Source organism: Condylura cristata, unplaced genomic scaffold (assembly GCF_000260355.1).
Source record: "Condylura cristata isolate star-nosed mole 26May11 unplaced genomic scaffold, ConCri1.0 scaffold00011, whole genome shotgun sequence".
Lineage (NCBI taxonomy): Eukaryota > Metazoa > Chordata > Mammalia > Eulipotyphla > Talpidae > Condylura > Condylura cristata.
In genome coordinates, this window is record NW_004567112.1 from 1,426,955 (window position 1) to 1,454,411 (window position 27,457).

The 27,457-nt window shown below is 58.6% G+C and overlaps 1 protein-coding gene across 1 annotated transcript in view; it reads right to left on the reverse strand.

Moving 5' to 3' along the window:
* Positions 1-27,457, reverse strand: part of DOCK1 (dedicator of cytokinesis 1) — a 239,593-nt gene that overhangs the window by 150,729 nt on the left and 61,407 nt on the right. Inside the window, 4 exon segments of the mRNA XM_012723446.1 lie at positions 8,240-8,335; positions 9,870-9,997; positions 20,169-20,275; positions 21,255-21,325. Of these exon segments, the coding sequence (XP_012578900.1) occupies positions 8,240-8,335; positions 9,870-9,997; positions 20,169-20,275; positions 21,255-21,325 (402 nt within the window).

A 27,457-nucleotide genomic window follows, 5' to 3' on the forward strand; every position in this document is an offset into this window, starting at 1 on the left:
GTGCCGGGGAGCGAAGCACCCTGAACCCACGCAGCCGGGGGGCCACCGGACCTCGGGGCTCCGAGAGCACCAAGCGTGGGGGCAGCTGCCACAGAGCCTGAGACATGGGGCAGAGTTTTACCTCTTTGGCAATGCACAGACTGGCAACGCAGTAAGAGAGTCCCCACTCGGACCACGTCAACTCTCAAGAGAAGACAAGGAACCTGCCGCGAGCCACAGTGTTCCTCCCGCCTGGACGACGCCCGCCCGTGCGCGCAGCACAGCCGTGGCCGGTGGCTCCGTGTCCACAGGCAGAGGGCCCCGGGGGTGCCACGGGACTACCTCATACGCTACCCGGTGTCCCTGCAGCCCCAGATTTAACTCTGCCGCTAACTGACCACGCCGCTTGGATAGTGCTGACCTGATCCGGCCTCCTCTCTGAAGCTCCGGAGTCAGGACCTGGACAGACGGCCGGCCCCCAGGGACACGCCGAGCAGCGTGTACTTGTCCAGGGGCTGGGATCCCAACGGCCAGGAGGACGCGGCTCCACCAGCAGCCGCCCACGCTACGGGCTGATGCCAGCAAGCCGCGGCTCAGGGCCCTGCCAACCGCAGCAAGAGTGTACAGAGGACAGGCCGTGGCGTGGGGAGATGGGCACAGGTGGCAGCTGTCGCCAGGCCACTGAACCAGGCTGAAGCCCTGGTGGGAGCACCTTGCGAAGGCAGGCTGGAGGGCTGGGGTTACTGTGTGAGGAGCTGAGACGCCACCCCAGGCCCCAGAGCAGCCCCCGGAAAGCCGAGGAGGCTCCAGGCCCCTGCACACGGCACGGGGGAGCAGGACGTGCCCGCACTTCCCCAACCTTTCTGTGGACTGTCCTAGAAAATGGCAGGTCAGGGGCACAGGCCCAGAAGCTCCTGCCGTGTGCCACGTAAAACGGGAGCAAGGACTTCACGTGAGCTCTGATGGGCTGGGGCCGGCCGCAGGTCTGTGCGGAGGGAGCGCTCGCCGAGCCCCGTGTCTGGAGACGGGGTGGGCAGACAGATAGGGTCAAGCCACGGTTAGTGACCCAACAGGGCAGCGGGCCACGGCCGAGGCTGGGGGCCTGTTTTAAGGCTCTGCTCTCCGTCCTCTCGAGGACATCACCCAGGCACTGTGGCGGGGCCAGGACCCGGAGGACGTCTGCATCACGCGCCTGGCCTGGGAGACGGGAAAGCCGAGACACGCAGGCGGGGAGAAGGAGCCGGCACGGGCGCTTTCGGGAGACGGCTGGAGAAAGAGGCGCGGGTGCCCGGCGGCACAGAAGCCCCACGCCGCTGGCCAGGCCAGGGTCCCAGAGTGTGGCAGGCCAGGGAGCCACGCCCTGAGGTCAGCGACCCATCACCTCACCTGGCGCGGACCCAAGCGAACTCGGGCCCTGCAGGTCCTGTCGGGACAGCTCAGCGAGGCCAACCGCAAGGGGCGTGCGCACACCTGCCAGGGCCCTCAATGTCCACGTGGCTTTGTCCAGTTTCCCGAACCAGACAGCAGGTGCCGGTCTCCTCCGGCAACTCCGCAGCTGAGTGGAGGGACTCGGCAGCCCGGGCTCGCGGCCGGCGGGGGCTCCCGCGTCCGCCCCAGGAGTGACTCCTGAGAAAAGCCCTGGAGAGGCTTCGCCTTGGCAGCGGGGAGCCCGCGCCAGGCCCCGGGCCCACCTGGGCTGGGAGCCCGCCCCGTGGGTGTCAGTCACAGCGCCGCAGCGCCACAGGCCAGGAGAGCCCGTCGGAATCATCTCAACAGATAAAGTCGCGGCGTTTCGTTAACAAGAACTCAGATCAGATTGCTCTGTGATTACACGGCTCTGCGGTGTGATAAATTGACTAATACCAGGATTCCCAGTGTAGCTGCTTAATGGGAATTCAATAACTGCAGGGCCCAGAACTGCACGGTTAGCCTGCGAGACGCTGCGCCTCCGCCCCGTCTGGCGACTGAGGACTTGGCCAGCTGCGGGTGCGGACGCTGCCCCAGGGCCTGGCGCCACACGCTGCCCTCTGCGCAGCACGGCCACGCTGGCCCACGGCGCGTCTCCCGCTTAACCTGCCCGGCGAGCGTCTGTCCTCGGGGCTTCATCGCTGCTTGCTCAGGGTCGCACACCAGCAGGTCATGAGAGGAAAGCAGCGCCCGGCTGCATCGGACAGCGCAGGGGATGCTGGCTGGGTCTGGGCAGAGGGTCCTTTCCCGCCGTGCCGCCATGGCAGGCCAGGAGCGCCCCGGCCGCCAGCTGACCCCGGCCGAGCCCGCGGGAGGGGCTCACAGGCAGCTGTCCCGGAGGGAGCCTGACCCGGGCCACCTTCTCCACGAGGGGCCCTGTGTGCCCAGCCACTGCTGTTAGGAAGCGGGAGGTAACTAGCCGTAACCTCCTCTGACACAGTTTTAATTTTTCCAGCTACATTATAGTCTTTAACAATAAGAAAAATAGAACAGGGGATTGAAATCATAAAACGGTCCGCTAGACCAGTCCTGAACTTGGTCTGAAATTCTGGGTCATACAGCTTGGCTCTTCTGTCTTTCCAAAATGTCAAAATTTGGCTAGGATTAATAGTTCTCTGAATCAATAGGATTTCGTGTTTATAAATGGTTTACGGCTCCACTGGATATAAAGCTTCAGGCGCTCATGTATCACCGTGCCCGGGCCGCTCCTGAGGTCCGCTGGGGGCCGGCAAGCGAGGCAGGCTCCCGGGGGCACCGAGGGTGGCCGCAGCTTGCTGGCGGGCAGCCTCCACTGTCGGGCAGGGCGGGGGCTGCTCGCCCAGGTCCCCACCCGCACACCCAGGGCGACTGCCAGGAGGCAGACCGAGGGTGGCAATAAATGGCCCGAGAAGGGGGAGCCGAGCTAGCCGAGTGGCAAGGTGCTGTGGGACACTGCCGCGGTCACTGCTCAGCCCTGTCACTTGCCCCCGAGCCTCGCTCTGGCCGCGCTGCCCAAGGCGGGTGTGGCGCATGCTTGGGCGCCGTAACGGCCTGCGCTGCTTCACCAGACACCGGCTTTGCCGGCAGAACCACTGGGGAAGGGCTGGGTAGCGGTCAGCGGGCTGACCTGAGAAACTGCCCCCTGTGGGAGAGTCCGGCTTTTTCCAGTTTCAGGCGCATGAGATTTTCAAAGAGAACACTGTGCTTTGTTCCAGGACTGTCCGGGGAGAGAAATGCATTTCTGTGACCTTGTGCGAGGATGCTCAGGGCAGAGTGTTCACCAACCTGCTAGGAGGAGCCCGGTGACCTGGGCGGAGCCTCGCCCACCGAGGGCTGCGTTCAGTGCGTGCACAGAGGCTGCCCCCGCCCGCCCCTCACGCCCACAGACGCCAGGCACCGAACTGCCTTGCAGTCTCAAAGCCGCACACTCTCAGAGCCCCACTCAGAGCCGCACGGTCTGCCGCGAAGGCAGCCAAGTGACTCGGCGGCGTCCGTGGCGGGCTGGCCCAGGCCCAGCTCTCTGCGACTGAGGACTCGGACGCAGCAGTCGCTGCCCACCAGCCGGCCGGGGCGCGTGACGAGTGAAGGGCCGTGACCCCTGCAGGAGGCTGCCCGAGACGCTGTGCTGGGGAGGGGCCTGCCCACAGGCGAGAGCGAGCGCTAAATTCTCCTGTCTCTTTCCTTTCCAGTGTGGAGCTAGATTTTAAGCAGCAGGAAGACAAACTCCAGCCAGTTCTGAGGAAACTCCATCCCTTTGAGGAAACTCAGGTTGCACCTACGCCTTATACTCAGGAGACTTACTCCGCCACCCCCAAGCAAAAATCCAAAACTGAATCTAAAAAGCATGGAAGATGGAAACTCTGGTTCCTTTAAAGCCCGTGGGGATGGCGTCTGCAAGCTGCCTGAGTCCCACTGGCGTAAGTCCTTTTCCAAGACGAACAGGACCGAGGAAGCCGTGGCTGGCGCAGGGCCACGCCGCCCTCACCTGCGCACCAAAAAGGCCTTTGCACTCACAGGTCCCCCACGGAAGGTCGCGCCGTGCGAGCGCGCACTTGGCGCTCCCAGTTACAGGACGGGAAGCCTGAAATGGAACTTCGTAGCCCAGGATGCTAGGAGCCCACCCCCATTCAGATCGGCAGGTGGCACGCCCGCCCTCCCAACGGCAGGCTGCCACGGACGCAGCCGACACTCATGCTTACTTCCAAGCCTTCATTTTTGCTGAAATACAGAGAAGAAAACGCAAGCCTTATGTTTGCAAAGGACTTCATTTTTACGTTCAGTTCTGCAAATAAGCAGGGGGCGAGTGCGATTTTCAGCACATCAAATTCCGGAGAAAGCACAATTTTTTCAAGTGGCCGGAGACCCTGAACAATCTCCACAGCGGACTCTGTACATTCGCCTTCCTGTGCTGTTGCGCTCGGCGTGGCACGTCTGAGGGCCGCGTGACGCCGCCGTCGCTCAGCTCTCCACGCGCAGCCCCGCAACACCCTTACTGCTACTTTCCAACGGCCGGGAGCCCCCGACGCCAGGACACGCCTTCACGCTGCAAGTGGACAGGGTCAGAGCTACCGGGCACTAAGCTTCCTTAGATCTCATTGTTAATCTGTCAGTACCCAAAGGCCAAGTGACAAATCCTGGCAAGCGTCTGGAAACACACACAGAGATGGATACGCCACGGGTAATGCAGGCGCCAATAAATCAGAGGGGCTGTCGGCCTCTGGAAAGCGTCCCTGTGGCTCAGCCTCGGAGCCGTGGCTCACTCAGCCTTCCACACGGTCCCTCCCTCACGCTTCGTGACAGCTGTGGAAAACCTGACCATCTCAAAGAGAGACAGCGTGTCCAGTGTAGCTGCTACCAATAAACTCAATGTCACCTACATTTAGCCTACTCGTAAGTTGTACTAAACCACATACCTAGGGCAAAGCTGTGAATCAGATGTTTTTAGGTATTTTTTAAATAAACAGTGACTCTTAGGGTTCCCTTCCGGTCACACATTGCAATATAAATCTCAGTTCCTTTATTTTTTCACTCATTCCTTTGCAAGTATCTTTTTATAGAAATCAAAGCCCCTAGCTGACTGATGACTTTGACTATCAATTTTTTGCTTTTCACAGTAGGAAGCAGGAATTTATTTTGCCTTTTTTTGTACAACTTGAATTTTGAACAGTCTGTGAACCTAGGAGAACACCTAGTCTTCGAGCTTGAGTCCGACAGTTTCGCGTCTAACCGCCCGCCGACCCGCACACCTCACTGGCTAGATGCCAACCGTGGTGCGGGCCAGGCCGCACACCCCGGAGCTATCTCACCACGCATTTTCCTTCTGGCTCAACAGCAAATCTATTTGAGTTCTAGGTGTTTGGATTCTACAGGGACCTAATGATTAGCGATCAGATCTGGACTTGCAAAAAATGAAGAGTATATATATCGTGCAAACTTTCTCTGGGGGTTACTCAAACTAAATCAGAGGTCTGCTCTAAATAAAAGAAACAACACACATCTCTCGCGGAAACATTCTATCTAGTCAAGGATTCCAAACCTTAAACATCAGTAAACAGAACTGTGAAACATGTTTGTGCAAGAAGCAGCAATTGAATCCGGTACCAAGAGGGAAGCGCCACTGTTTCCCGTAGTAAAATGTAAACAACACGTTTCGTGTATTTTATACTGTTTTTAACTAAAGTTACAAAAAAACGATTTGTGAGACATTCTCTCTCCTGTGTTTTAAGAATCCCAACTAATTCTGTGAATCGAAACAAGGGTCTCCCCTCTCTAACCAGTACCCGAAGTCCGTCTGGCCAGAGGACGCCCTCGCAAGCCAGCGGCCGCCGGGGCTGAGAGCAACCTAGACAAAATTGAAACTTTTCACGGTCAAAAAGGAAACTAAAGGTAAATTCATTCCTGGTGAGAAGTGAAACTACCTTCAGAATAGGCAAAGGTGTTTTCAAGATCATTTCATAGCTGAACTGCAGTGCGACACCAAATGATTCTTCTTCTTAGAAAGATTTAAGTAACAACTTCCATACCAGCCCAAGGTCAGAAGTACAGCATTCCCTCATATATCGATGTGACATGGCGTTACGTATAGAAATGAAATGATTATACTTGTCACTAAGTTCTTTATTAATTTTTAAATAAAAAAAGTCAAAGGTAACGTTCTGCGTGGGCGTCACACTTACTGCACGGTCTCCGTAACCTGGGCAACAGCCAACAGCAGCATACCGGTGCTCAGAAGAGGGCCCTGGCAGCTTGCTGGGCACGCTGGCTGCCACTGCAGGTGGGCTGGGGAGGGTCGGGGCGGGCAGCCCACGCGGGTTCACCTACAGACCACGTACCCCAGCAAGGGCCGGGGCTCCCCCTGCTCCCACCGCACAGCCCGGAGCTCACTTCGGTCTCATTTCCAAAAAACGTGAGAGACAGGAGAACTCACCTGCGGCCCCACAGCAGACACCCTGAGCTCTGCGCCTCTCCAGGTCATCTTCCGGCCATCCCCAGCCCAGCAGATGGCCATCTCCCTCCTCTCTTCTGCCCCGTGGCAGGGAGCACCCCGCCTGCCCGCGCAGATCAGCCCTACACTCACCCCTCTCTGGAGGGCAGAGCAGCTCTGGCGCGAGGCCTCGGAGCGGCGAGGGCCCCTCCCAGTCTATTCACAGGGCGAAAGGGGAGCTGCAGGCAGAGACCGGCACGATGCACGCTGCTCCAGGGGAAGGGGAGTGCTGAGCTCAGCTCGCAGCGGGGAAGGCGCACCAGCGCCCCGCGCTGTGCCAGTGGTGCGCCCTATGCAGGAGCCCCCGCCCAGACACCCTGGAAGTCCTGGCGAACACGCGCCGCCACTTGGGCTGCCAGGGCAGCCTGTGGACGGAGCCCCCGAGGCCCAACCACCAGCCCCGGGCCCTGCAGAGGCCCCCTGTGTTAAACAGCAGCAGGCCGCCCGGTCTCCTTGACAATGAGGCCGGGCCAGGGACGCCGGGGGATGCGCCGACTGACGCGTGACTCGGCGTCCGGAGAGACACCAACGACGCCCGGCTGGCGAGATGGGTACCGGCAGGAAGGTCAGAGTCTGGCTTCGGTCTTTGAATCCGGGGCCATGACACTGGGCAGTAAGTCTGACCCGATTCACAGACTCCTCTCGCAGAAAACCTAAACACACCTCCCCTTTCTCCAAAACTTCCTTCCCTCTGTCCTCCAGCCCCGAGTCACTGACTATATAACCACCCTCTCCTAGAAGGCCGGGTGCTGCCTTCTCGGCGACAAGCTGCCGGAACCGTTTGCTCCACGACTCCCGTTTCTCCCGTTTGTCAGTGCGGCGTTGCCAGGCGCAACACTGATGGCACGGTGCACGGAGCATCGGCACTCCACGAGGACACGTTTTATCTCCTGACTCACGCACGCTCTGCCGTGCACAGCCCACGCCCGTGAGCCACATTTCATGTTAGACTCTGAAAGCGGCAGCTGAAACCCCAAGATGCCGCCAGACCCCGGACAGGACAGAAGGCCCCCGAGGCGCCAGCGCCGCACCTGGGCCCCGAGCGCCCCAGACCACCCCTGGCCGCACTGGCACGGACGAGCGCAGCCAGGGCTGGTTCCGGCCCCAGCCGCTGGAGGACCCACCTGCCGCCAGCGCCCTGCGCGGAGGGGCCGCCCGCAGCCGCAGTGAGCGTGCCTGTCTGGCGGCCAGGGAGCCCTGCGGGGGCTTTTCTGCTCGCTGACCAGGGCTGCTGCCCTTGGAGGGCCATCCGCCAGACTGAGCTGAGGGGTAACTCGCACTGCAAAAGAATGACATGGGCAGGGACACACACACGGCCTCGGCGCCCGAAGCCACACCGGAGTAACAGCGAGGAGGGCGTCACGCCGACGCGCCCAGCCCGGTCCCTGCCAGCCCTTGTCGGGGAAAGGCAGAGCCTCCCGTGCCCAGGCCTCCACGCCGCCACGCGGCGCCAGGCCAGCCCCCGGCGGAAGGCGCCGGGGAGGACGGCGGCAGAGGAAGAGCGGTCGCACTGGAAGCGCAAAGATGCGGAAGGGGCAGGGAGCAGCCGGGGCCTCAGGCAGCACACAGCCTTCGCCAGCGCCGAGGCCTGCAGCTGCGGGCCAACGCGTCCTGCCCCTGGCGTCGCGGGGCTCACTGGCCAGCTCCGACGCTGGCTCTAGGCCGTGGAAAGTGAGTGCGTTTCCCACAGCCGACGGAGCACAAGTGCAGACTGTCACAGCACGAGCTCGGTTTCGCAAAGGCAGCTGGAGGAGGAGCGGGCGGGCCGAGAGCCCCAGACACTCCCGGCGGCGGCACGGCCAGCACGGTGGCGCCGCGCCGGACACTTACGATGAGCTCCGAGTCCCGCCCCATGGAGATGACGGTCCGGTTCACGGTGCGGAGAAGCTTCTCCATGATGATCTGCACGTGCCTCTGAGTTGGGCCCTGGAGGGGGACAGAGTCAGCACCAACACCTAAGACATGGTTAACATGCCCGCCTCGGCACCTGTCACCGAGCCCACTCACCCTGCAAAGAGTAATCAATTATCACCCTCAACAAGATGAAAAATGGCCCCTGTCAGAGGCAGAAGCCTTCACAAAGAAAACACAGGGCATTTCATTAATTATCCTCCATTCATGATGCATGATGCTCTGTTATGCAATCATTGTAATTTGATTTAAGCAAACCTTAAAATGAAAGCAAATCTGTCCAGACAATAGAATGTTCACGATCTCCGATGAGCCTGCCGCTCAGTTCTCGAAAGGTTCCCCCATTTGTGAGCAGGGGGCCGGGTGGGGGCCGACTGCTCGCAGTCACATCCGAGCACACAGGCACAAAGGGTCACACAGGAACGTGGACTCAAGGTCCAAGCTGACCTCGGCGCCGGACAGGCCGCCCTCGGCGTAAGCACTGGTTTTGCGGGTCGTGGCGGCTTGGAGCCCCTTCGCAGCTGAGCGGGCGTGAGACTGTCCCCGAGCCTCTCCGTGCGGCAGGCGGGAACCAGGCCTGCGAGGCTGCCGTCCAACCCCCACCCCTGGACCGGGACCCTGGAGGCCCACTGTGGGATCAGCTCTCAAAAACCTTGTAGGGCGTTTGCCCCGGGGGGCTGCTCCGGCAGCCCACTGCGAGCTACCGTAACCCCTCTCTTTCTTCATGAGCCCCAGGTGGGCTCCGAGAGAGCAAGTCATGCTGAAACACAGAGGCCAGGGCCTGGTGCATGTGCGTGTGACTGCACACGCAGGCGCGGGCATCTCCGGCCATGTGCACAAGTCCTAAAGCGAGGCCTGCGGCCTTGCAGCCACGGGTCACTTCCCACTGCTCGCGGCAGTGACACAGAGCCACGTCACCTGCCCAGACGCGTCTGGAGAGTCAATGACTCTGACACTGATGTCTGGGCACCTGTACAGGTGTGTGTATGGGGGGAGCTGCTGGGCCAGACGTTACGTACATGCGCACCGTGTTTAACTGAGAGGTCAGCGGAATCGCAGACCACATAGAAAGGCAAAAGGAGATACCACCTTAAAAAGCAAAACAACGCACAACTAGCTGAGGGCACATGGAAGGCAGTGGCCTCCGGGGAGCAGGACCGGAGAAGGAGGTACCTCGAGGAGGAGCTACAGGCGGCGGCGCCTCAAAGCAATAAGACTGGACAATACACCGCAGGCCACTGGCCTCCACAGTGGAGACTAGCTCAGTCTCCACCTGGCCGACGAGCAAACTCTGGGGCTCGGAGGCACTGTGGAGCCACAGGAAGCTTGAGAGCATCATCTTCACTGCAGAAGCATAATCACGGCTGTTGAATTAACATGCTTTGCACATAATGGAACAATTTCCAGGGGTAGCTCTACAGAGAGAGACAGAGGCTGGCCAAAGAATTAAGGCACCCCATTTGCCATGGATCAAGGGGACGCACCCACCGGGCCAGGGGTGCACGGGTCCCAGCCCTCAGGAAGCCCAGGCTGGAGCGGCCCTACTCACCACGTCCTTCCTGTACAGCACCTCGAGGATGTGACTGAGCAGCTGGCAGCAGGCTTCCAGGTCCTCTTGCCTCTCCAGGTGGTGCTTGAGCTGGTCGGTCATCATGGGAAGCAGGACCTCTCGGCAATCTGCGGGAGGCAGGGGTGCCAGTGAGCAGGGTCGCACAGAGACGCAACTCCGGAGAGCCTGGCCTCTGCGAAGGCAAGACGCGCGCTCGCCCCCTGCCTCCACGTAACGCCGAGGGCGGCGCTGTCCTTCGGGCATCTCCACTGGCAAACCATGGCACACCCACGCTGAGCTGGCGCCGCTGTCCCACCGCCTGGCCGTCCCGCGCTGGAAGCCCCTGGAGGGACAGCGGCAGGCGAGCCAGGCCTCGCCCACCTCTCCAGCAGCCCAGCGTCTGGCCAGTGTCCAGCTGAGTGGGAACCGTATGCAGGTCCTTGTGACGTGAGAGTGCAGGAGTGAGTGTGCAAACACAGGCACGCTCGTGGGCTGAGACGCCGACGCCGCGGCACAGACGCCACAACATACTGAGCTTCTGAAAACGAAGAGCTGCTGCCATATGCCATGACACGGATGGCAGTGGAGGGCATCATGCGAGCAGAATCGGCCGCAAGGGGAAGACAAATATGGTCTCGTGCACACGTGGAATCCACAGACATAAAACACCAGCGAGAGGGAACTAAACAAACCGAGAACCCCAACTGCGGAACTGAAGGAACCAGAGTGGGGCCGGCAGTGGGAGACGGCAGAGCCCTGGGGGCGTGGTGTCGGGGCACACACTGAAGAGGTGCGGCCCTGTACCCCCAAATTATTTACGATGCTGTAAACCCCTCTGATCTAAATAAACGCAGCATAAACAGAGAAAGGAGCCTGGCAGGAGCCGGTCTGCCTCCCAGGGCAGCCCAGCCGCTCCGCCGCCCCCAAAGGAAGCGACACGCTTTCCCGCAGACCTCCGTTTTCAAACGGGCGTGTCTTGCTCTGATTTCAGCCCATATCACTGTTCTCAAGAAGTGGCAGGCACACGTGTTAAATAACACGATTCCCCCCTAAGTCAAGATCCAAAACCAAGGGCCTCCCTTGGGGGCACAGCGGTGCAGTCTCAGCTCTGCGAAGCAGCCGCAGCCACCACAGCCCGGGTTCCAGCCCCCAGCAGGGCAGCAGGGCGGGACCCCAGGGCGCAGCACACCCCCCTGTCTCCCCGGTGCCCCCTCAGCAGAGGGTTTCAGTGGATCCGCCTGCTCTGTTCCCACTCTGTCTCTGGGGAGCCCTCTCACCCCCGCACCTCTGGCCTGCACCTCAGTTACTATACGAATAAATAACTAAAATAAATCTTAAAAAAAAAAAAAAAACAGAAAAACACAGAACCAGGTGCAAAATATGCACACAACACACACTACCCACGCAAAGTACCACAGAGTCGCACCCGTTCAGGCCCACACCACCACACACACGCGCACGGCCACACGCCAGCGTTCACGCCTTCGATGAGCTCTTTTTAAGCACCAGACGCTGAGTCTGGGGTGAAGGAAGGGGACGCGCCTGCGGCCCCCACTCGGCGCCTGGCACTGAGCCCATGAACGCAGCGGTCTTGTTACGTGAGGCTCTGTGTGACTGACCCCTGGGATCAAAGCGGGCGGCCCGGGAAGCTGACAGTCACAAAATGAGACAGAGCCTATTTTAAAAGAGAACACATTGAAAACACACTGCCCTCCGCCCACAGGCACCTGCTGGGGGAATGGCTGCGGTGAACACTGGAGCCGTCTAGCGCCGGGCTCATCCCGCGGGACTTCGGCAGGGCGTAGCTCTCCCCCAGCTCTGCCCACCAGACACACAGGAATTGGGGCATCGCTCTTGCCTCTCGGTTTGGGCCTGGGGCAAAGGCAAGGACCCTCGCAAATGTCCTCAGCAAAGTGGGGGCGCCGCTGCCCGCTTGGAGTCATTGTGAGGGGAGGCGTGTGCCGTGAGTCTGGCGAGCGGCTGCTGGCGCAGCGCTCACAGAGCTGCTACGATCCCGCAGAGCGGCCCTTTCAGCGAGCGGGCGCAAAGCTAAGGCCGCCTGCGAGGCGCACCGACCCCCCAGCCTCAACATGCAGCCTGCGGCCTGCGAGCTGGCACTCCCTGCTACTCAGGCCTACGCAACCGAAGCCTCAAGGTAAAAACGGTAGCTGAGCCAGCCATCGGGAACCACTGTCGCAACAGCTGGCTGAAGACGTGTGTCTGTGACTCTGCGATGGTTAATTCCCGCGTGCTCAAAATACAGGTGAGGGGCGGCCAGCGGAAACCCAGCACCGGGGCGGGATGTGCTGTCGCAGGAAAACAAATGCTGCACCTCAGAGCTGCCGTGTGGGAAGAAGGGTGCGAAGTATTTCAGTGCAAGTCGCGATGATACTGCAGATACAGTCTGCTGTTAAAATTAATTTCGCCACTCTCGCTGTACTACTTTTTTTCTAATTTAGAAAATTCTAAATTGTAGAAGCAGCTCCTACTCCTTGTGGGGCAGAGCAAAGCCGCGGAGGAGGCCAGGAGGCAAATGCTGAGGTTTCTCCTGCTGGTGAGCTGCTGCTCCGGGTGAGCACAGTGGATCCCCACCCAGAGGCCCGGCACGGGGGTGCTGCCGGACAGTGGTCAGCCTTCCCGACCCTCCCCGCTGGGCAGAGGAAGGCGGCCAGCCCAGCCCAGGTGGTCCGAAGGGGCAGGCAGGCCGGGGGGCTGAGAGCCCCTCCTGCCCACCGTCACCCCCACCCCCGCTCCAGCAGCGCCCACTGTGAGCACAGAAAGCAGCGATTCAACATCTGCTCAGCCTCAGCTCTGCAGGCTGCAGTCATGATGATTAATACCCTGGAAATGGGCACAGAGTAGCAAATATTAATCTTTATAAAAGGAATTCAGCAGGCACGATCGGCTTATGGATGTCCAAGCAGAACCTCCGCGCGTCACCCCGCTACAGCTCCACATTAAACCAGGGTGCAAATACAAGAATGCATTTGTCCATTTAAAACATTCATTTTATGAACACTGAGTAATGTGCTTCTTAATTTTTAGTATGGTCACATTAAATAAATGATCCATAAAGTGCATTTAATAACCTTGAGCCTGTTACACAAAACTGAGATCCAGATTAACACTTTTAATGAGATTTAAACAGTAAGAGCCATATAAACGGGATGCTGTTATTCATCTTTTATAGACATGATCTTTATTTTTCAGCCATTTAAGAACTCTATACCCACATGATTCAATTTGTTTAAACGATTATTCTTCCTTCATACAAGAGTTCAAGCAAAATAAATGCGAAGACAGTGACAACAAAGGAAGCGGTCACAGCAGGCCTTAGCGATCTCCTTACTTTACAGGTGTGGGGACCAGAAGCCAGAGGGCAGACGCACAGGGGTTGCCCCTCTGAGCAGCAGCTGAGCCAAAATCAGATGACGCTTGGTTCTGAAAACAGAGGCCCTTAGGGCAAATTATCATGTATGGGTCATATGTGTACATGTGTGACCCAGGTCTCTTTATAAGCCAAATGCTTTTTATTCTTTTTTCCAAGAATCACCATAATGGAACAAGCACCATCACTAGCAGTGTCAGAGGAAAAAGTTCACAGCAAGTAGCTGCAGGGATGTTATTTTCCCTTTCTAAGCGCTAACCTGTGTCTGGAAGTGGAGTGAACACAGCCGCCGGCACGACCCCCACCCTTCTAGGAAGGGAGTGCCTCTGGAAGTGTTCTGGGGGAGACGCTCAGCCCCACTGCGTGCAGACGTGAGCACAGAGAAGGGCGTTACATCCAGCTTTGGGGTGCCGTGTGTTACCGAATTTGTAAGGAAAGGATGAAAGAACAAGCAAAGGGTCCTGAAAAGTGGGGAAACATGGCAGGACACAGCTTGCAGCACAGTGGGGGAAGGACTGGGTCACAGTGGCCTCGAGGATGAAGCCCCCGACCGGGGTAAGAGGCGTGTGACTGTGGGGAAGAAGGGAGCAGAGCAGCAGATACGTGGCGCCCTTCAGCTTGAAGGAGATGTAAGAGGGATTAGCTTAGGGTACTGCCGTAGTAGCTGACTGGTCAGGGAAGACACGGAAGAACAACTAATGGGGAAAGCTGCAATAGTCATTTATAAGTAGACGAAAACATTAAAAAGTCTCAAGTGAAAGGCTGGGGGATTTCTGTGGGCGTCTCGTCTGGCCCTGAACCTGTTCTCAAGAAGAATGGAGGCACATCAAGGAGGCAGGTCAGCGAGCTCAGGCCTCGGCGGGTCTGCCCAGCCCTGCTCAGGATCTTACCACACGGTGGGTGAGAAAACAAGCACAGGCGACTGGGCAGGTGATGCCGCCGCAGGCTGTGGAAGGTGGTGCTCCTCTCGCAGAGGGGGCCGAGCCGGACGTGTCTCCGTGAGCGTGGGCAGGCACGCCATACACACGCACACGACGCACATGCACCCTGTTAGGTTCCCCTGGCCAGGAAAGTATATGTTACCGCTGACAAGGAAAGGCGTAGGCTAACTTGTTTTTAAACAAGGTAGAAAATAAATGGAGCAGGCCAGTGAATTTTAGGGGTGCTCTGTGCTCAGGGGCGGGCAGCGTGCAGCAGAGTAAGAACGGAGTCTTAAAGGAGAGCCCGGGCTCTTCAACAGCCCAGGAAGGTTACTGCGGGCTGACTGCGCTCACAGGCCCAGGAGCGGTCCGTAGGCTCAGAGACCTGCCGCCCCGTGGCCCGCAGGAACCTGACTCCCAATGGGGCAATCACGGCAGCCTCTTCCAGTCTCACTGCGCCACTGCCCGGCCCCAGGCACAGGAGCAGGCCCAGAGACGCGTGCAGAATGGGTTCAGCAAACTATGAAAAACGTTAGACCAACCATTTGAGGAGATCAGCACTGCTGAACTGGTCACAGATAAAGATCCCCACACAAAGAGAAAAGCTATGAAAACTCCGTGATCTTACAGCATCTGAGCACACTGACAAGGTTTAATAGTGACATGTGTGCTAATTTATTTATCCATTTCCATTTTACCTGGCTTTATACGTGAACTCAGCTTTCTGGATGTACACTCGTATTCTGGGATTGAAACAATTTAATAAAAGAGCAGGTGACGAATTTCTAAGAGACCCACTCCTTAATCAGCACCATGGTGGTGGACAGCTCCCTGCATGGCTTTTGCTTGCAGACTAGGGCTTGGTACTTAATCCATGTTCTTATCTGTAAATTAAGAGAATTACTTTTTCCAATTATACATTTCTAAGTTGTCCCTGAAGCCTGCAGAGGAATCAAACTTGCTAACGAACAGCCTTGAGTACATGGTAAGTGCTCAACAAATTATAATGGAATTGAAATTGAGTGCACCTTCCAAAACTCAGCTTGTCATTTCTGAGGAGTGGCACTGTTTTAACACATTGTCTTTTCAAAAATACCTATAATGAAAGATATAGAGTGATATATAGTGGATGCGGGTGGTAAAAGGTGCAATGCTTTACAGAAAAGGATGAAAATTTTCTCAAGGCATGAAAAAAAAAAAATGGGAGAAAATGATGTTCAGATGCCACCATAATTTAAAGAATCAATCTTTGGGGTTCACAGCTGGTAGTGTTCATTAGAAGTCATCAGCACCACGTTCTAATTAAAGCACTCCAGAATGCTGCATGAGGGTTCGGAAAGTGGTCAAGTCATAAGACGGCCCAACCCCAATTCTTCTTTCTGTATCACATTCATCAAGTTAAGGGAACTATCACAGAACAGCTCTCAGGTGAAGGCACCTTTCAGTAAAGAGAAATAGTTCTTCGCATTCCACAATGAAAGAAGCTCAAGAGATTTTATATTGCTTATGGAAAAAAAAAGTACAAAGAAGTTTAATTTTATTGTAGGTTGGTATTAAACACACAGGTTTTCTTCCTATGATTTGAACCGCCCAAAATGATCAATAGGGCAATTTTTGGAGGTATACATTTTCTATCTTGGACCTAATCACAATGAAAATAACCTAGAAATCTGACTTCAATATTTCCTAATAGCTAGTCCTAGCAGGTATCCGGACCTTTGCCCTCTGATTTCAAAGGGCTGCTGTAACTAATGTTTCCACCATTAAAAAGGAGAGATTTACTCTGCTTGATCACTGAAAGAATCATTCACCTTGAAAAGAAAAATGAGGGAAATAACTTAAGCTCTCCAGACCTACAGTTTTAAGAAGCTCTGTACTGTTGAAAATGGAAGACAAATGAAATTTTATGAGGCTGCTAGCTAAAAGAAGCCTGTCTGACATATCGAGGGAAAAAGCCACAGACTGGCCAGGGAAAGAAGGAACGGCACGTCTCCCACTCACAGGCTCTGCTCAATTCTAACCATTAGCAGAAAAAACTCCAAAAAGCAAATTAAACAAAAAGGAGGGTGTGAAGGAACAGTGAGCTCCCAACAAAAGACCCCTCCAAGAGCAGGGATCGCCTGTCCAGACCAAAAGGGGGTTTTCTTGTCACAAGTCATCTTCCTAGTAAGTCTTTATTACTCCTTCTTCAACACTCCCGGCATTGTCCAAACCACACTAAGCCAAGACACACTGCTAAATATATAGGGGATTCTAAAGACAATACACCCAATGCTCTGACTATTTGCAACAGGGAAATAAGGAAGGGTTGGATCTCGAAAGACAGGGGAATGATTCTGTTCATCAGAACAAGCTTTCCAAGGTAGGTCTCTGGTCCAGAACCACAGCAGGAAGGTGCCCAGCCCAGAAGATAAGGGCTGTGTCCCACCTTTCTCCGACTTTACTCAGGCTCCCTGCAAGTACATCCAAAGCTCCTGACTAATTTAAAAGTCAACGCCACCTCAAGTTGATCCCTATTATTCTAGTTTCCATAATATTAATGCATCCCAATTTCTACGACATTAACGTAGAACATCTTGGCGGGCCCACGTCCTGAGCCTCTGTGTTATGATGTTTATTTCAAATGAATTACAGTGCAACTTTGCATTTCTGTAACATGACTAAGGGTTTGATTTTCACAGCCTTTGAAGCACGTGGGCAACAACAGAATCAGGTGGGAACAAGCCCCCAACGCTCAAGTCACGATGCTGTGAACTTCCAGCTCTTTCTTTGTGTCTTGCTTTGAAAATCTGCTCACTCCACAACACACATTAGATGTAAAATTCATCCTCTCGTGGAGCCCATAATCTGCTTAACCAGCTTTCAAGTAGTCCAGTCACATCGCGATACAGTGCTGGGAAGCCACTGTGGCTCACTCGGCGGCTCTCTGCACAGCATGCCAACAGGCGCCAGGCCCTTCTCCTTGCCCAGGTCAGAGCAGAACATCCAAGGTGGGTTCAAGACACCCGCGGGAGCTCAGCCCCACCCTCCCTCCTCAGCTTCCTTTCTGAAACAAGGCCATTCAGTCTGGGATTGCCAGCGGCACCTGCAAAGACGCCTACCTGGGAGGAGAGCAGAGCTAACAAGACAGACCACAGCACCGACAGGGAACTGATAACCCTTCCCCAGCTGAGGCAGCGGAGGCAGAAGCATTTCCCAGGTCCTGACTCAGAGGGAGCAGCTAGCACGCCTGTGAGCAGACGGGCAGCGAGGAGAGAGGCCACCAGGTCGCACAGCTGGGGCCAGACAAGCACCTGCACCGGCTGAAGGACGCCGCTCCTCGGTGTCCACATCTTTGAAGGGGACAGACAGGGACAGCAGGGAAAGCAAGGCTGCAGCAGCCGGGCAGTGTGAGCCCAGTCCCCGCTAGGGGCTGCAGGAAGACGTCTCTGCGGAGCAACAAGCCCGTTCTGAATCGACCCGCCTTGCAGGGAAGACCAGCTGGCCACGCGCACCTGGGCTCCACGCCCCAGACTGTGGAGGGGAGGGCGGCGAAATGCAACGCATTCCACTAGAGCAAAGCAGTGGGGTGTGCCTTCTACAAGAGACGCAACACACCCCGAGAAGCATAAAGCACGGGACCTCGCAGTACCCAGGGACCCCCAGAAAGAAACCTGGGAAGCCCTGCCTGACGCCTGACACCGTCCCCGCGCGAGCGCTGGCCAAGCCTCGGCGCATGCAGCAGGAAGCACAGTGGGATCTCTCTCCGGCGGGCTCTAAAATCCTGGCCGTGTGGGAGTGCGTGGGACCGACCTCACTCTGTCACGAAGGAGGCCACCGCCACCAACATGTTTTACAAACGAACAAGAAGTGAACAAGTCAAGAAAATAGTGGCCATCGCACCTCATCAGAAAGCGGCCAGGCTTTAAATATTTATGCCAAATGTGGCAAGAATACTCTGCAAAGGTAATGACATCTGTGTTTGAACGGACCTAGAAAAGATTGCCACTCTAAGCTTTCCTGACAGGACCGGAAGGTGGTAGCGGCTGCTTTGAAGAGGTCGGAGTTTTGCAGATCAGGTCCTCTCCCCCACAGGCCGTGAGTGGGACCACCCCTGCTCCACGTGGCCGGCCACTGAGCTCTGGGAGACCGTCCGGCCAGCAGCCTGGGCTCCTCTGGACAATCCGGGCAGCCCGAATCGGACAGGACGCTCCGGCGAGGACACTCCGGCTAGTGGGGCTGCTTCATTTTCCACCAGGACTCTGCACTCAGGTATTTCACATAACCTCACCCACAGTGTTGGGCACAACTTGCTATGAAGATCAAATTCCTGACATTGTACTTTAAAAGATACTAGAGCAATTATTCCAAACTACCGTATGTCCTGGTAACTTCTTACTAAAAAAAAAGCTAAGAATTTATTTCTTTATGCTTTCTTCCATAACTGGACTTCAGTTTTTAATTAAAAAGAGTTGTCAAACAAGAGTGAAACAGAAATGGGCACAGAGAAGAGCAAGAGAAACATAATCACCAAATACCACGCTTGTTCCATTTGTAATAAATTGGCAGGTACACTTGACACTTTTAATTAGCTAGAGAAATGACTCTAAAATTTACTAGAAGAAAACGTTTTTTTGAAATATATTTTAAAGGAATTTCTAAACATTTTAATTGAATCTGTCATGGCCTAAGTGCTCACGAAAGCACTGAGTCACGTGCAGGTTTGTAAAAGCGCAGTATGAAAGTGCCTTCAAGGTCTTTCTAAATCACACTCAATGACGTTCCACATAACCAACCCACTGACAGTCGCTGCTTTGGCAGCAGGCAGCTCACTGACGGAGGCGGCAGCGTGTGTGTCCTCCGGCGCATGGCTGGGAAAGAGGACGACGGTCGCCTGGCCCAGGGCCCAAGGCAGCGAAGCCTTCCGGGGAAGGAATAACAAAGCGAGGTCACCTCCGTCACCTCCGTCTCCCAGCCCGACGTGGGCCCTGCGCGCCCCAGGCCCCAGAGAGAAGGTGGAACACGGCTCAGAGGCCAAAGCGCCCCGAGGTGACTTTCTTTTTTGAAAACGGGAAACAGGTTCCTGGCCCCGAGCGAGGCGTGCACAGGGAGGCTGAGGAAAGCCACCTGCTTCGTGAGAGCGTGTTCTCCGAGGACCCCGCCTCGATGAAGCCCTAGCATTTCCACTGAACACGCCGTTGCCATCAGGGTAAGGCCGGCGCGGCCGACAGGCAAAGCAGGCCGAGAGCAGAGCCGGCCCGTAGACACAGGCTCCGCCCGCCGCAGGCAGGGGCGACGGCGGGGACAAAGAGCCGGTCCGGCCGGGGCGCCGGGGCCCGCGGGCCTGGGGGCGCGTCGCCAGCACCAGACAAGGACAAAGAAGATGAAGGGAGCAGCCCAACTTCTGGACACAGTGGAGTAGAATAAATCTGCTCTGATCACAAGGTCACTCCACAGTTTCACATCCGCATTCAGAAGAGGACGGCTGTGGAGTAACGCAAAGGTCTTATGCTTTCGAGAAAACCCGACCGGTGTGGGTACTCATCCAGTCTGTCCCAACAGAAAGGGAATGATTAGTAAAAAGGGAGGGAGGCGATGTGGAGAAAGCCGATGTTTCCCTGGCTAAAGTAGAGGAAGCATTAAAACACTCAGCAGTTTAGAGCAAGGAGTGCAGAAACCCGTCCAGCATCCGACGGAGGTATTGCTTCGAAACTTAAAGAAAACTTGAAATTTTTCTCTGCAATCACCTCAATGGAAGCAAATGATTGCCTCCCCAGGAGAGACAATCACACTCCAAGCCTACAATGTATGCTGATTGCCCCGGCCCTCACTCCTCGACTGCCGGCTAGGAGGCGGCGCCTTCATTCCCAGGGCCTGCCGCCCGCTCTGCCAGTCGCAGCCTCCCGGCTGCGCCCTCCACACCGCTCAGCCCAGCAGACAGTGCGGAAGGGGCCGATCTAGCCTCGACGGGCGGCGGCGATGGACAGCGCCATGGCCGCGGGCCCCACTCACCGTGCTGTGTGAAGAGGTCACTGTGAATGATCTCGATCAGGCAGTACAGCTTCTGGATGGTCAGCAATCCCGTGGGGACGTTGAGGATGAAATCAGTGAACATTTTACTGTGAGAAAAGCACAAGGGGAAGATCTCAGGGCTATCCAGCAACATGGCCCTGTTTCACCGGACACTGGACGCTGGTGGCAGCCAGTGTCTGAAGCAAGGACACTCTAAAATGCTATTTTTCACGTGGCACCCGCTGAAGTGGCCATGATCCACGGGGCAGGGTAGTGAGCAGGGCTTAGTTATGCAGCGAGCAGAACTCATGCAGGCCAGGCAGGGGGCGCTGGCCGGGAGCTGGACAGCGCGACCTCGGTAGGCCGGACCCTCGGACCCCGGGCGCCCCCACCCTGCGCAAGCAGACACCATGGAGGCCCGGTGTGCACGTGAGCCAGGAGCCAACCTCCGTGACACTGAGCGCGCCACACGCCGCATGTGCGCACCAGGGAGGCTGCAAGCAGGCGGCCACGCATCGAGGCCACTTACGGAGGGAAGTGCGGGCCAGGTTGAAGCAGGGAGACCCGTGAAAACACAGCTCCCAGGAGCAGCAGAACCGACACCCCCTGCCCCGCAGCGTGGGCCAGAGAGGCCAGGATCGGCCCATCAGCCACTGCAAACACAGGTTGGGGGAGGGGCCAAGGGCGGGGCGGAAACGGCTGTGAGGACCCCAGGTGACCCCACCCTGAGGAACACCTAACACTGAGTAATGCTCGAAGGCAGAGCTGCTGAAAACCATGCAACTGAACTTTCAAGCTGGTGAACAGTTTGCTATGTGAATTATGTCTCAGCAGAGGTGTTTTTATAAAGGGACACTTCGGACAAATGGCCACAGGCTCCCGCAGGAGCGTGGGAAGAGCCGCCTCACCGGTGGCCCAGGAACGCGGCGGGAGCGGGGCCCCTCCGCACGGCACCGCGAGGTGGGCTCCTCCGCTCAGTCTGAGGGCCAAGCGGCGCGAACCCCTCGGCCAGGAGCCAGGGGCACCCTGCGGCCCTCCGTCGCGGCGGCAGGGACACCCCGGGGAGCCTCTCCGCAGCGTCCTTACCTGAGCTCTTTGGGGTCAAACACCAGTTTCACATCATTGACGATGGCTGGCAGGTACTTGAGCGCCGCCCCCTGCAAAGCGGAACACAGGGCACGCTGAGCGAGCGCAGTCTGGCAAGTAGGAGAGGGGCGGCGGACGCCCTGGGCGGGCGGGGCGGGGCCAAGGACTGTGCCAAGGCCTCGCGCACCGACCGAGGCACCGACACCATCAGCTTCAGGTGGATCACAGGTCCCACGTGAGGCTTAAAGCCGCCACACTCAGAAGATGCCCAGGACTGGGGCTAAGCAGACTGCTTAGGTGTGACCCCGAAGTATACGCTGAAAAAGTAAAAGCGATACACTGCATCTCACGCACCAAGAGCCCTCTGCCCTGTGAGAGGGAGGACGGACAGGAGCCCGGGTGGGGGACCTCACAGGTGAGCAGGACGCTGCCACAGAGAACTCTCAGACGCCGCGGGAAGGCGCCCCCCACACCCGCAAAAACAAGCCACACGATTTAAAGAGACACCTGCGCCGGCCGGCACGGGCGGCCCACCAGCACCTGGACGGCGCTCAGCGTCAGCAGCGGGACGCGCCAACAACGGAGCGGGGGCACGGGCGGCCGCGGGGCCACGGGGGCACGGCGGCCAGAGAGTCTGAAGCAGGCAAACCTGCCGATGCCCAGCGCCAGCTGGCTGGGCGCAGCCCAGTGCGGCCACCGGAGACTGCCGAGGGTGAGGACGAGGCCCGCCAGCCCCTGGGACCTGTGCTCTGCCGGGGGCTGGGCACGGCCAGAGTCCCCAGCCCTCGTTACAGTGACACCCAGGGCGGGGGCCACAGCGGCCCCAGAATGCTGACTCTCATGTGGAGGGTGGACAGGGGTCTCCCAGCCCTCCAGCTGCCTCTGGGGCAAGCCCAGCCACCAAACTCACATCAGACATATTAGCTGGAGAGGAACCAACTAGGGAGAAGCTACCTACAGCTGGAGTCTAAGCAAATGGGGTAAAAGGAGATGCGCCCCTGACCCAATAAGGGGGCGCCCTCCTGCTGCAAAGCCACAGAGCCAAGCACGGGCTTCCTAGGGACCCCAGGCCCCTCCTCACGAGACACAGGATGCCTCCCGCCTCTGCTCTAGGCTCTGTGCGGTGACAACGGTCATTTGCAAATTTCCACTTAAAGGATAAAGAGAGAACAGAACAATCACCAGCCACAGAAGTCAGAATTATTCTTTCTGTATTTCACAACTGAGTTCTGTCTGGACAGAAGCTGCTCAGAATACGCGCAGCTCCTGGGAAGGTTCGGAGCGGGGGACACTCCCTCCTGACCCTGGCTGGTCCCTGTGGACGGCGGCGGGCGCCCACTGACGCCTAGGGTGGGGTGGGATCGACAGGCCTGCGGGCTGTGCCAGGACACGGCCTGAGCCGGGGAGTGGCGGGGGGAGGGCTTCCTCCAGCCCTCCCGGGAGGCCCCTCTGCCCAGGGGGCCATCTGCCCCGCCTCCCGGCAGGGCCTAGTCAGACACAAAGGAGCACACACAGGATTCTAGGCGGATTCGCTGCTGTTAGCTACGTCCCTTCCTTCTCCTGTTTTTCAAGCCATAGTTGAATGCCTCAAAGCCATGTTTGCTTAAGAAAGTTACTTCAGGTTTGACTTGAAACCTGGCTGGATTAACAAAATGGCAGCCAAAGCCCCAGCCTGCGTTTGCTTTGAACTTGGTGAAGCCTCCTCTGCCACCCTAGGGCGAACGGGCCCCCGGCGGGGGGCGCCGCAGCCACACCCCAGCAGCCTGCACACTGAGGCACGGAAAGGCCCGGGCAGCACAGGGAGCCACGCGGAGGCTTGTCCTGCTCGGAGACAGCCCCGCTGGGCCCTCCTCGGCCGGCCGCCAGCTCGGGACACTCAGGCGGCCCCACTCCCGGGGACGGCGGGGTACGAGGCGAAGGGACAGAGACAGGTCGACACCCACTTTAGAGGGGATCAGAGAAGTGGCAGGAACGGGCCGCAGGTGCCAGGCGTTTTCTAACTGCTGAAACAGTTCGGGTTGGAGAAGTTAAGTGAACACGGCGCTGTCCTGGAAGCGCATTTGACTGCGCGCTTCTCGCGAGAAAGCCGGCCTGGCCCGCAGCGCGCCAGTGTCGCTGGCTAAAAATATGACTACTGATGAGGATTAATAGACACTATTTTAGGGTAAAGTTCAGGCTACATTATTCAGTATAATTATTTTAATTAAATCCATTAGCATACCTTTATATAAGATTACAAGAGCTATCAGTGATACAAAATAAGTTTTTCTTGAATAATGTATGAAGCAATTATTAATTTACATATTTCTTGAGAAAACGCGTATTAAAATGATTCCTTTCGCAGGATTTGAGCTAAAACGCATACGGGCCCGAGTCCTCATGCAGGCGTCCGGCGCGCCCCATCTTTGGCAGTCGGGGTCCCCTCCCAGCACAGGGAGCAGGGGAGAGTCGCTGCCGGCCGGGCCTCGCGGTGCGTGCCGCACGGGCCCAGAGCCAGAGAAAGATGGCGGCGGGCACCGGCGTGACACGGAGACGGCCGGTGTGTCCTCTCGCCGAGCTCCGCGCCAGGCTCTCTTCGGGCTTGGACGCTGCTCCCAGCCTGCAGGCCCTGCCGCCCGCGGGGCCCGTCCCCCCAGCTCTGCGGGTTGTCCCATCGCTCACACCACACACCCTAATCCGAAAGACCAACAAGAAAGCGCAAACTGGCTACGAGCGCAGCGAGCCCCGGCTAGCTCCCCCGCTGCTGAGGCATCTGGCGCGGGACTCACGGGTGGCACAGGGCTGCACGCCCGTCACTGTGCAAGGGCAGGCCGCGGGGTGTCACCTCACAACCCCACAGAAGTCAGGAAACGGCAGCCGCAAAGGCAATCACGACGGGGGCGCGCGAGAAGCGGACTCGCCGGAGGACGCAGCTGCTGCTGCACTGCGGGGGCGTGGGGGGGGCAAAGAGCGAGAAGCAGAACCTCAGAGGCATGTGCCCCCCACGTTCTGCCGAGAGTGTTCACAGCAGCCAAGAGGTGGAAGCGCCCAGGAGCGCGGGGTGGGCGAGTGGCGAGGGAAAGTGGGTTCTCACCCAGGGAAGGCCATTCACCTGCAGGGAGGGAATTCCGGCCAGGCTTAGCCCTGACCTGAGGGCGGGAAGCGGGGGACATCAGCCAACACCCAGACGCCCCGATTCCGCGCACAGGGCCGGGCGTAGTAAGATAGGGGTGCGGGGGCAGGGAGTCGTCATTTCGGGTGAGCAGGGTTTCAGTTCCCCCGGAGGAGACAGGTCTGGCTCCTGCTTCGCAGTGACGTGAAGACGATTATCAGCACTTGCGGGCCGGCCAGGGACGAGCAGCTCGTCACAGGAGCAGGCCGCCGGTGAGCGCGGGCTGGGGCTGCACAGGGCCGGCCCGCCCTCCGGGAGAAGGCCCGGGGCGAGATGCCAGAAGCCGCCTGCCCCGGGGCCGCCCGCGGCCCGCCGTCCCTGCCACAGCCCACAAAGCCGCTGGCGGCCCAAACAGCTTCTGGCTGAGACGCACGGGCCACACTGCAGGTCGCACCCCCACGCGGCTGGGGCTCAGGGGGTCCCGGTGGGCCCTCAGCCCTGGGCCCCTGGCCACCCGGCCTGACCGAGCGGAGCGAGCGGACAGACGCACACGGGCCAGGGGTCACTGAGCTGGACCCCACACCCCGGCCTGACTTTCCGGGCCGGGGGCTGCGCTCTGCCGCCCACCGCCACCCCCAGCGAGCCCCCATTGGAGGAGGGCACGCGGGTGCCTGCCCCTGCTCGCCCCTGGCTCCCCAAAAGGCTGGGCAGGACCCGTCGAGGGCAGAGTGATGCCTGAGAGCGGCAGCAGGGACGCCTGCCCTACTCAGGGCGAGGGCAGCACCTCTCGGGGCGGGAACAGCCGCAGCTGCAGCCGCGTGGTCAGGGCGTCCGGAGAGGGACGCAGCCCAGCTGGCTGAGGCTGGATCAGTCACGCTCGGCAGGGGCATCACGGTGACCCCAGCAGCGACAGCACTGAGTCAGTTGTGCTGCTGGGCCTGTTCACTCTGTGGGGCGGGAGGGGTTTGGGGTTGGGGGTCTCATCCTCTGAGCGGCGCCGGCCTCCCGGCGGGTTCAAGTGGGTTACGGCCTCCACAGCTTGCAGGAGCAGAGCCTGGCTTCCCCATGACGGCCGTTGCTGAAAAGCACTTGCAATCCAACCGTGGACAGACAGGAAACGATCGGCTCAAAGTATGTCAAGCCTGAAGACCAGGGCCTGGCCGGGAATGGCTGCCCATCTGGCAGCTCATGTGCGCTCGTCTCGCCTGGGAAGGCTCACAGTGGGGCCGCAGAGCAGCAGGGAGGAGCAAGAGGCTCTGGTGCAGGACAAGGGCGCTGCTCCTGCCCTCCCAGTGGCCTCCTGCTGCCGGTCCTCAGCCCCCCGCCAGTCCCCGACAAGCCATTAGAGATGAGGGGGCGCTGGGCAGGGAGGGGCAAAGCCCCAAGACAGGAGAGAGCACTGGCCCTCCGGTCCCAGCACCTGCACCCAGCACCACACAGCCTCAAGCCACGAGCCACCGTTGCCATGGCACCCTGGGACCCCAAGTGTGTCCACCTGCTGCCCCTGGTGCCCCTGCGAATCTGAACTTACTTGAAAACAGGGTGCTTGCAGAAGAAGGTAACCAGATCAGGTGGTATTAGATCGGGGTGGCCACCCAGCACCCCTCCATATCCAGCACCCCTCCCACACCCAGGAGTAAGTACCAAAACCTAGACTCCCACTCAGGACCTCCTCCGCCACAGTGCACCCCCCAAACAGCACCCCCTCCTCCAGCCGGCACCCCTGCCATCCAGAACATTCCATCTTATCACCGCGACACTGGGGACCTCAAGATGGATGTGCTGCCCCTCAGGAGTCCTCTGCACCCCAGGCAGCGCCCCAACTCCTGGGAACTCAGCTGCACCCTAGATAGAGATAGCCTGGCATTCAGCAGGAGAAAGGCTGGAGAAGCAGAACCCGGTCACCACATGGCCAACGAAGACAGCGCGAGTCAGTCCGACCGCAGGCCGGCCCGTCATCAGGCGTCCGCTGCAGGCCGCCCCACGGGAGCCAAGGGCAGACCAACAAGGGCGTGAGTGTCCGCAGCAGCCGACTCAGAGCCAGACAACAGCGTTCCCCGCCCACGAAGGCCGGGGCCTGGGTGGGGTCCAGCCACACGGCGCCCTCTGGACTCGCTGGAGAAGGCGAGGGGCCGGCGCCCCGTGGCAGCCCCCCCACGGTATTTACCAACAGAAGAGAGCCCCCTGCACCCACCCACGGCGCCGCCTCACCCAGGGGCAGCAGCGAGGTGGCCACTAGGCACCGGCCAGTGGTGACCGGCCCAGGTTCCGCAGAGGCGGCGCTCACGGCACGTGGAGCTGCTGGTCGACAGTGGCAACCACAGCGCTGGGAGACACAGGTGGCGCGTGGCCCCGGCAGCCTGTCCTCGGGCCGGGCTCTCCTCTCTCAAGGCCACACGGCCACCCCGCCCACCCGTCTGACTGGGCCAGTTCGCACCAATCAGCTCGTAGCGCAAACCTGACCAGTCCATTCCCAAAACAGCCATTACTGAGCTCTGAGTGAGGAGCAGCTGCCGCTACAGACTTGCGGGGGCATCGGCAAAGGTCGTTTGTCCACTGCTCGGTCCACTGCTCTGGCCCCGCGCAGGGGCCGGTCCAGGTAACGAGACACCCCAGCGGCTGTCAAAGGGGTCCAGCTGTGCGGGGCAATGAAAATGACGTGTGGACAGTTGCAGAGGCCACTTGGGTCTGCGACAGCAGCATCCGCTTTGAAACGGTCAGTGTTAGGGTTCTGGACTTCACAACAAGGTCTGTCCACTCTAAAACGCCGTTTTCAATGCAATTGTCCCGGACCTGCTCTGCACTGGTGTCTCGCTGCCCGCCACTGGCGCTGAGCCTGTCGAGGCCAACGCCAGCCCTGCAATGACCACCAGCACCTAGGAAACAGCGCTGGCTCCAGCTCGGCTAAGACGAGGTGACGTGAGTCATAGGATTGAGGTGCCCATGTCACTGTCAGGCTCCCTGGGCGGCCACCCTCGCTGGACGCCACCCTCGCTGGGTGGCTACCTTCGCCGGGTGGCCACTCTCGCTAGACGGCCACTCTCGTTGGACGGCCACACTCGCTAGGTGGCCACTCTTGCTGGCTGGCCACTCTCGCTGGATGCCACCCCTC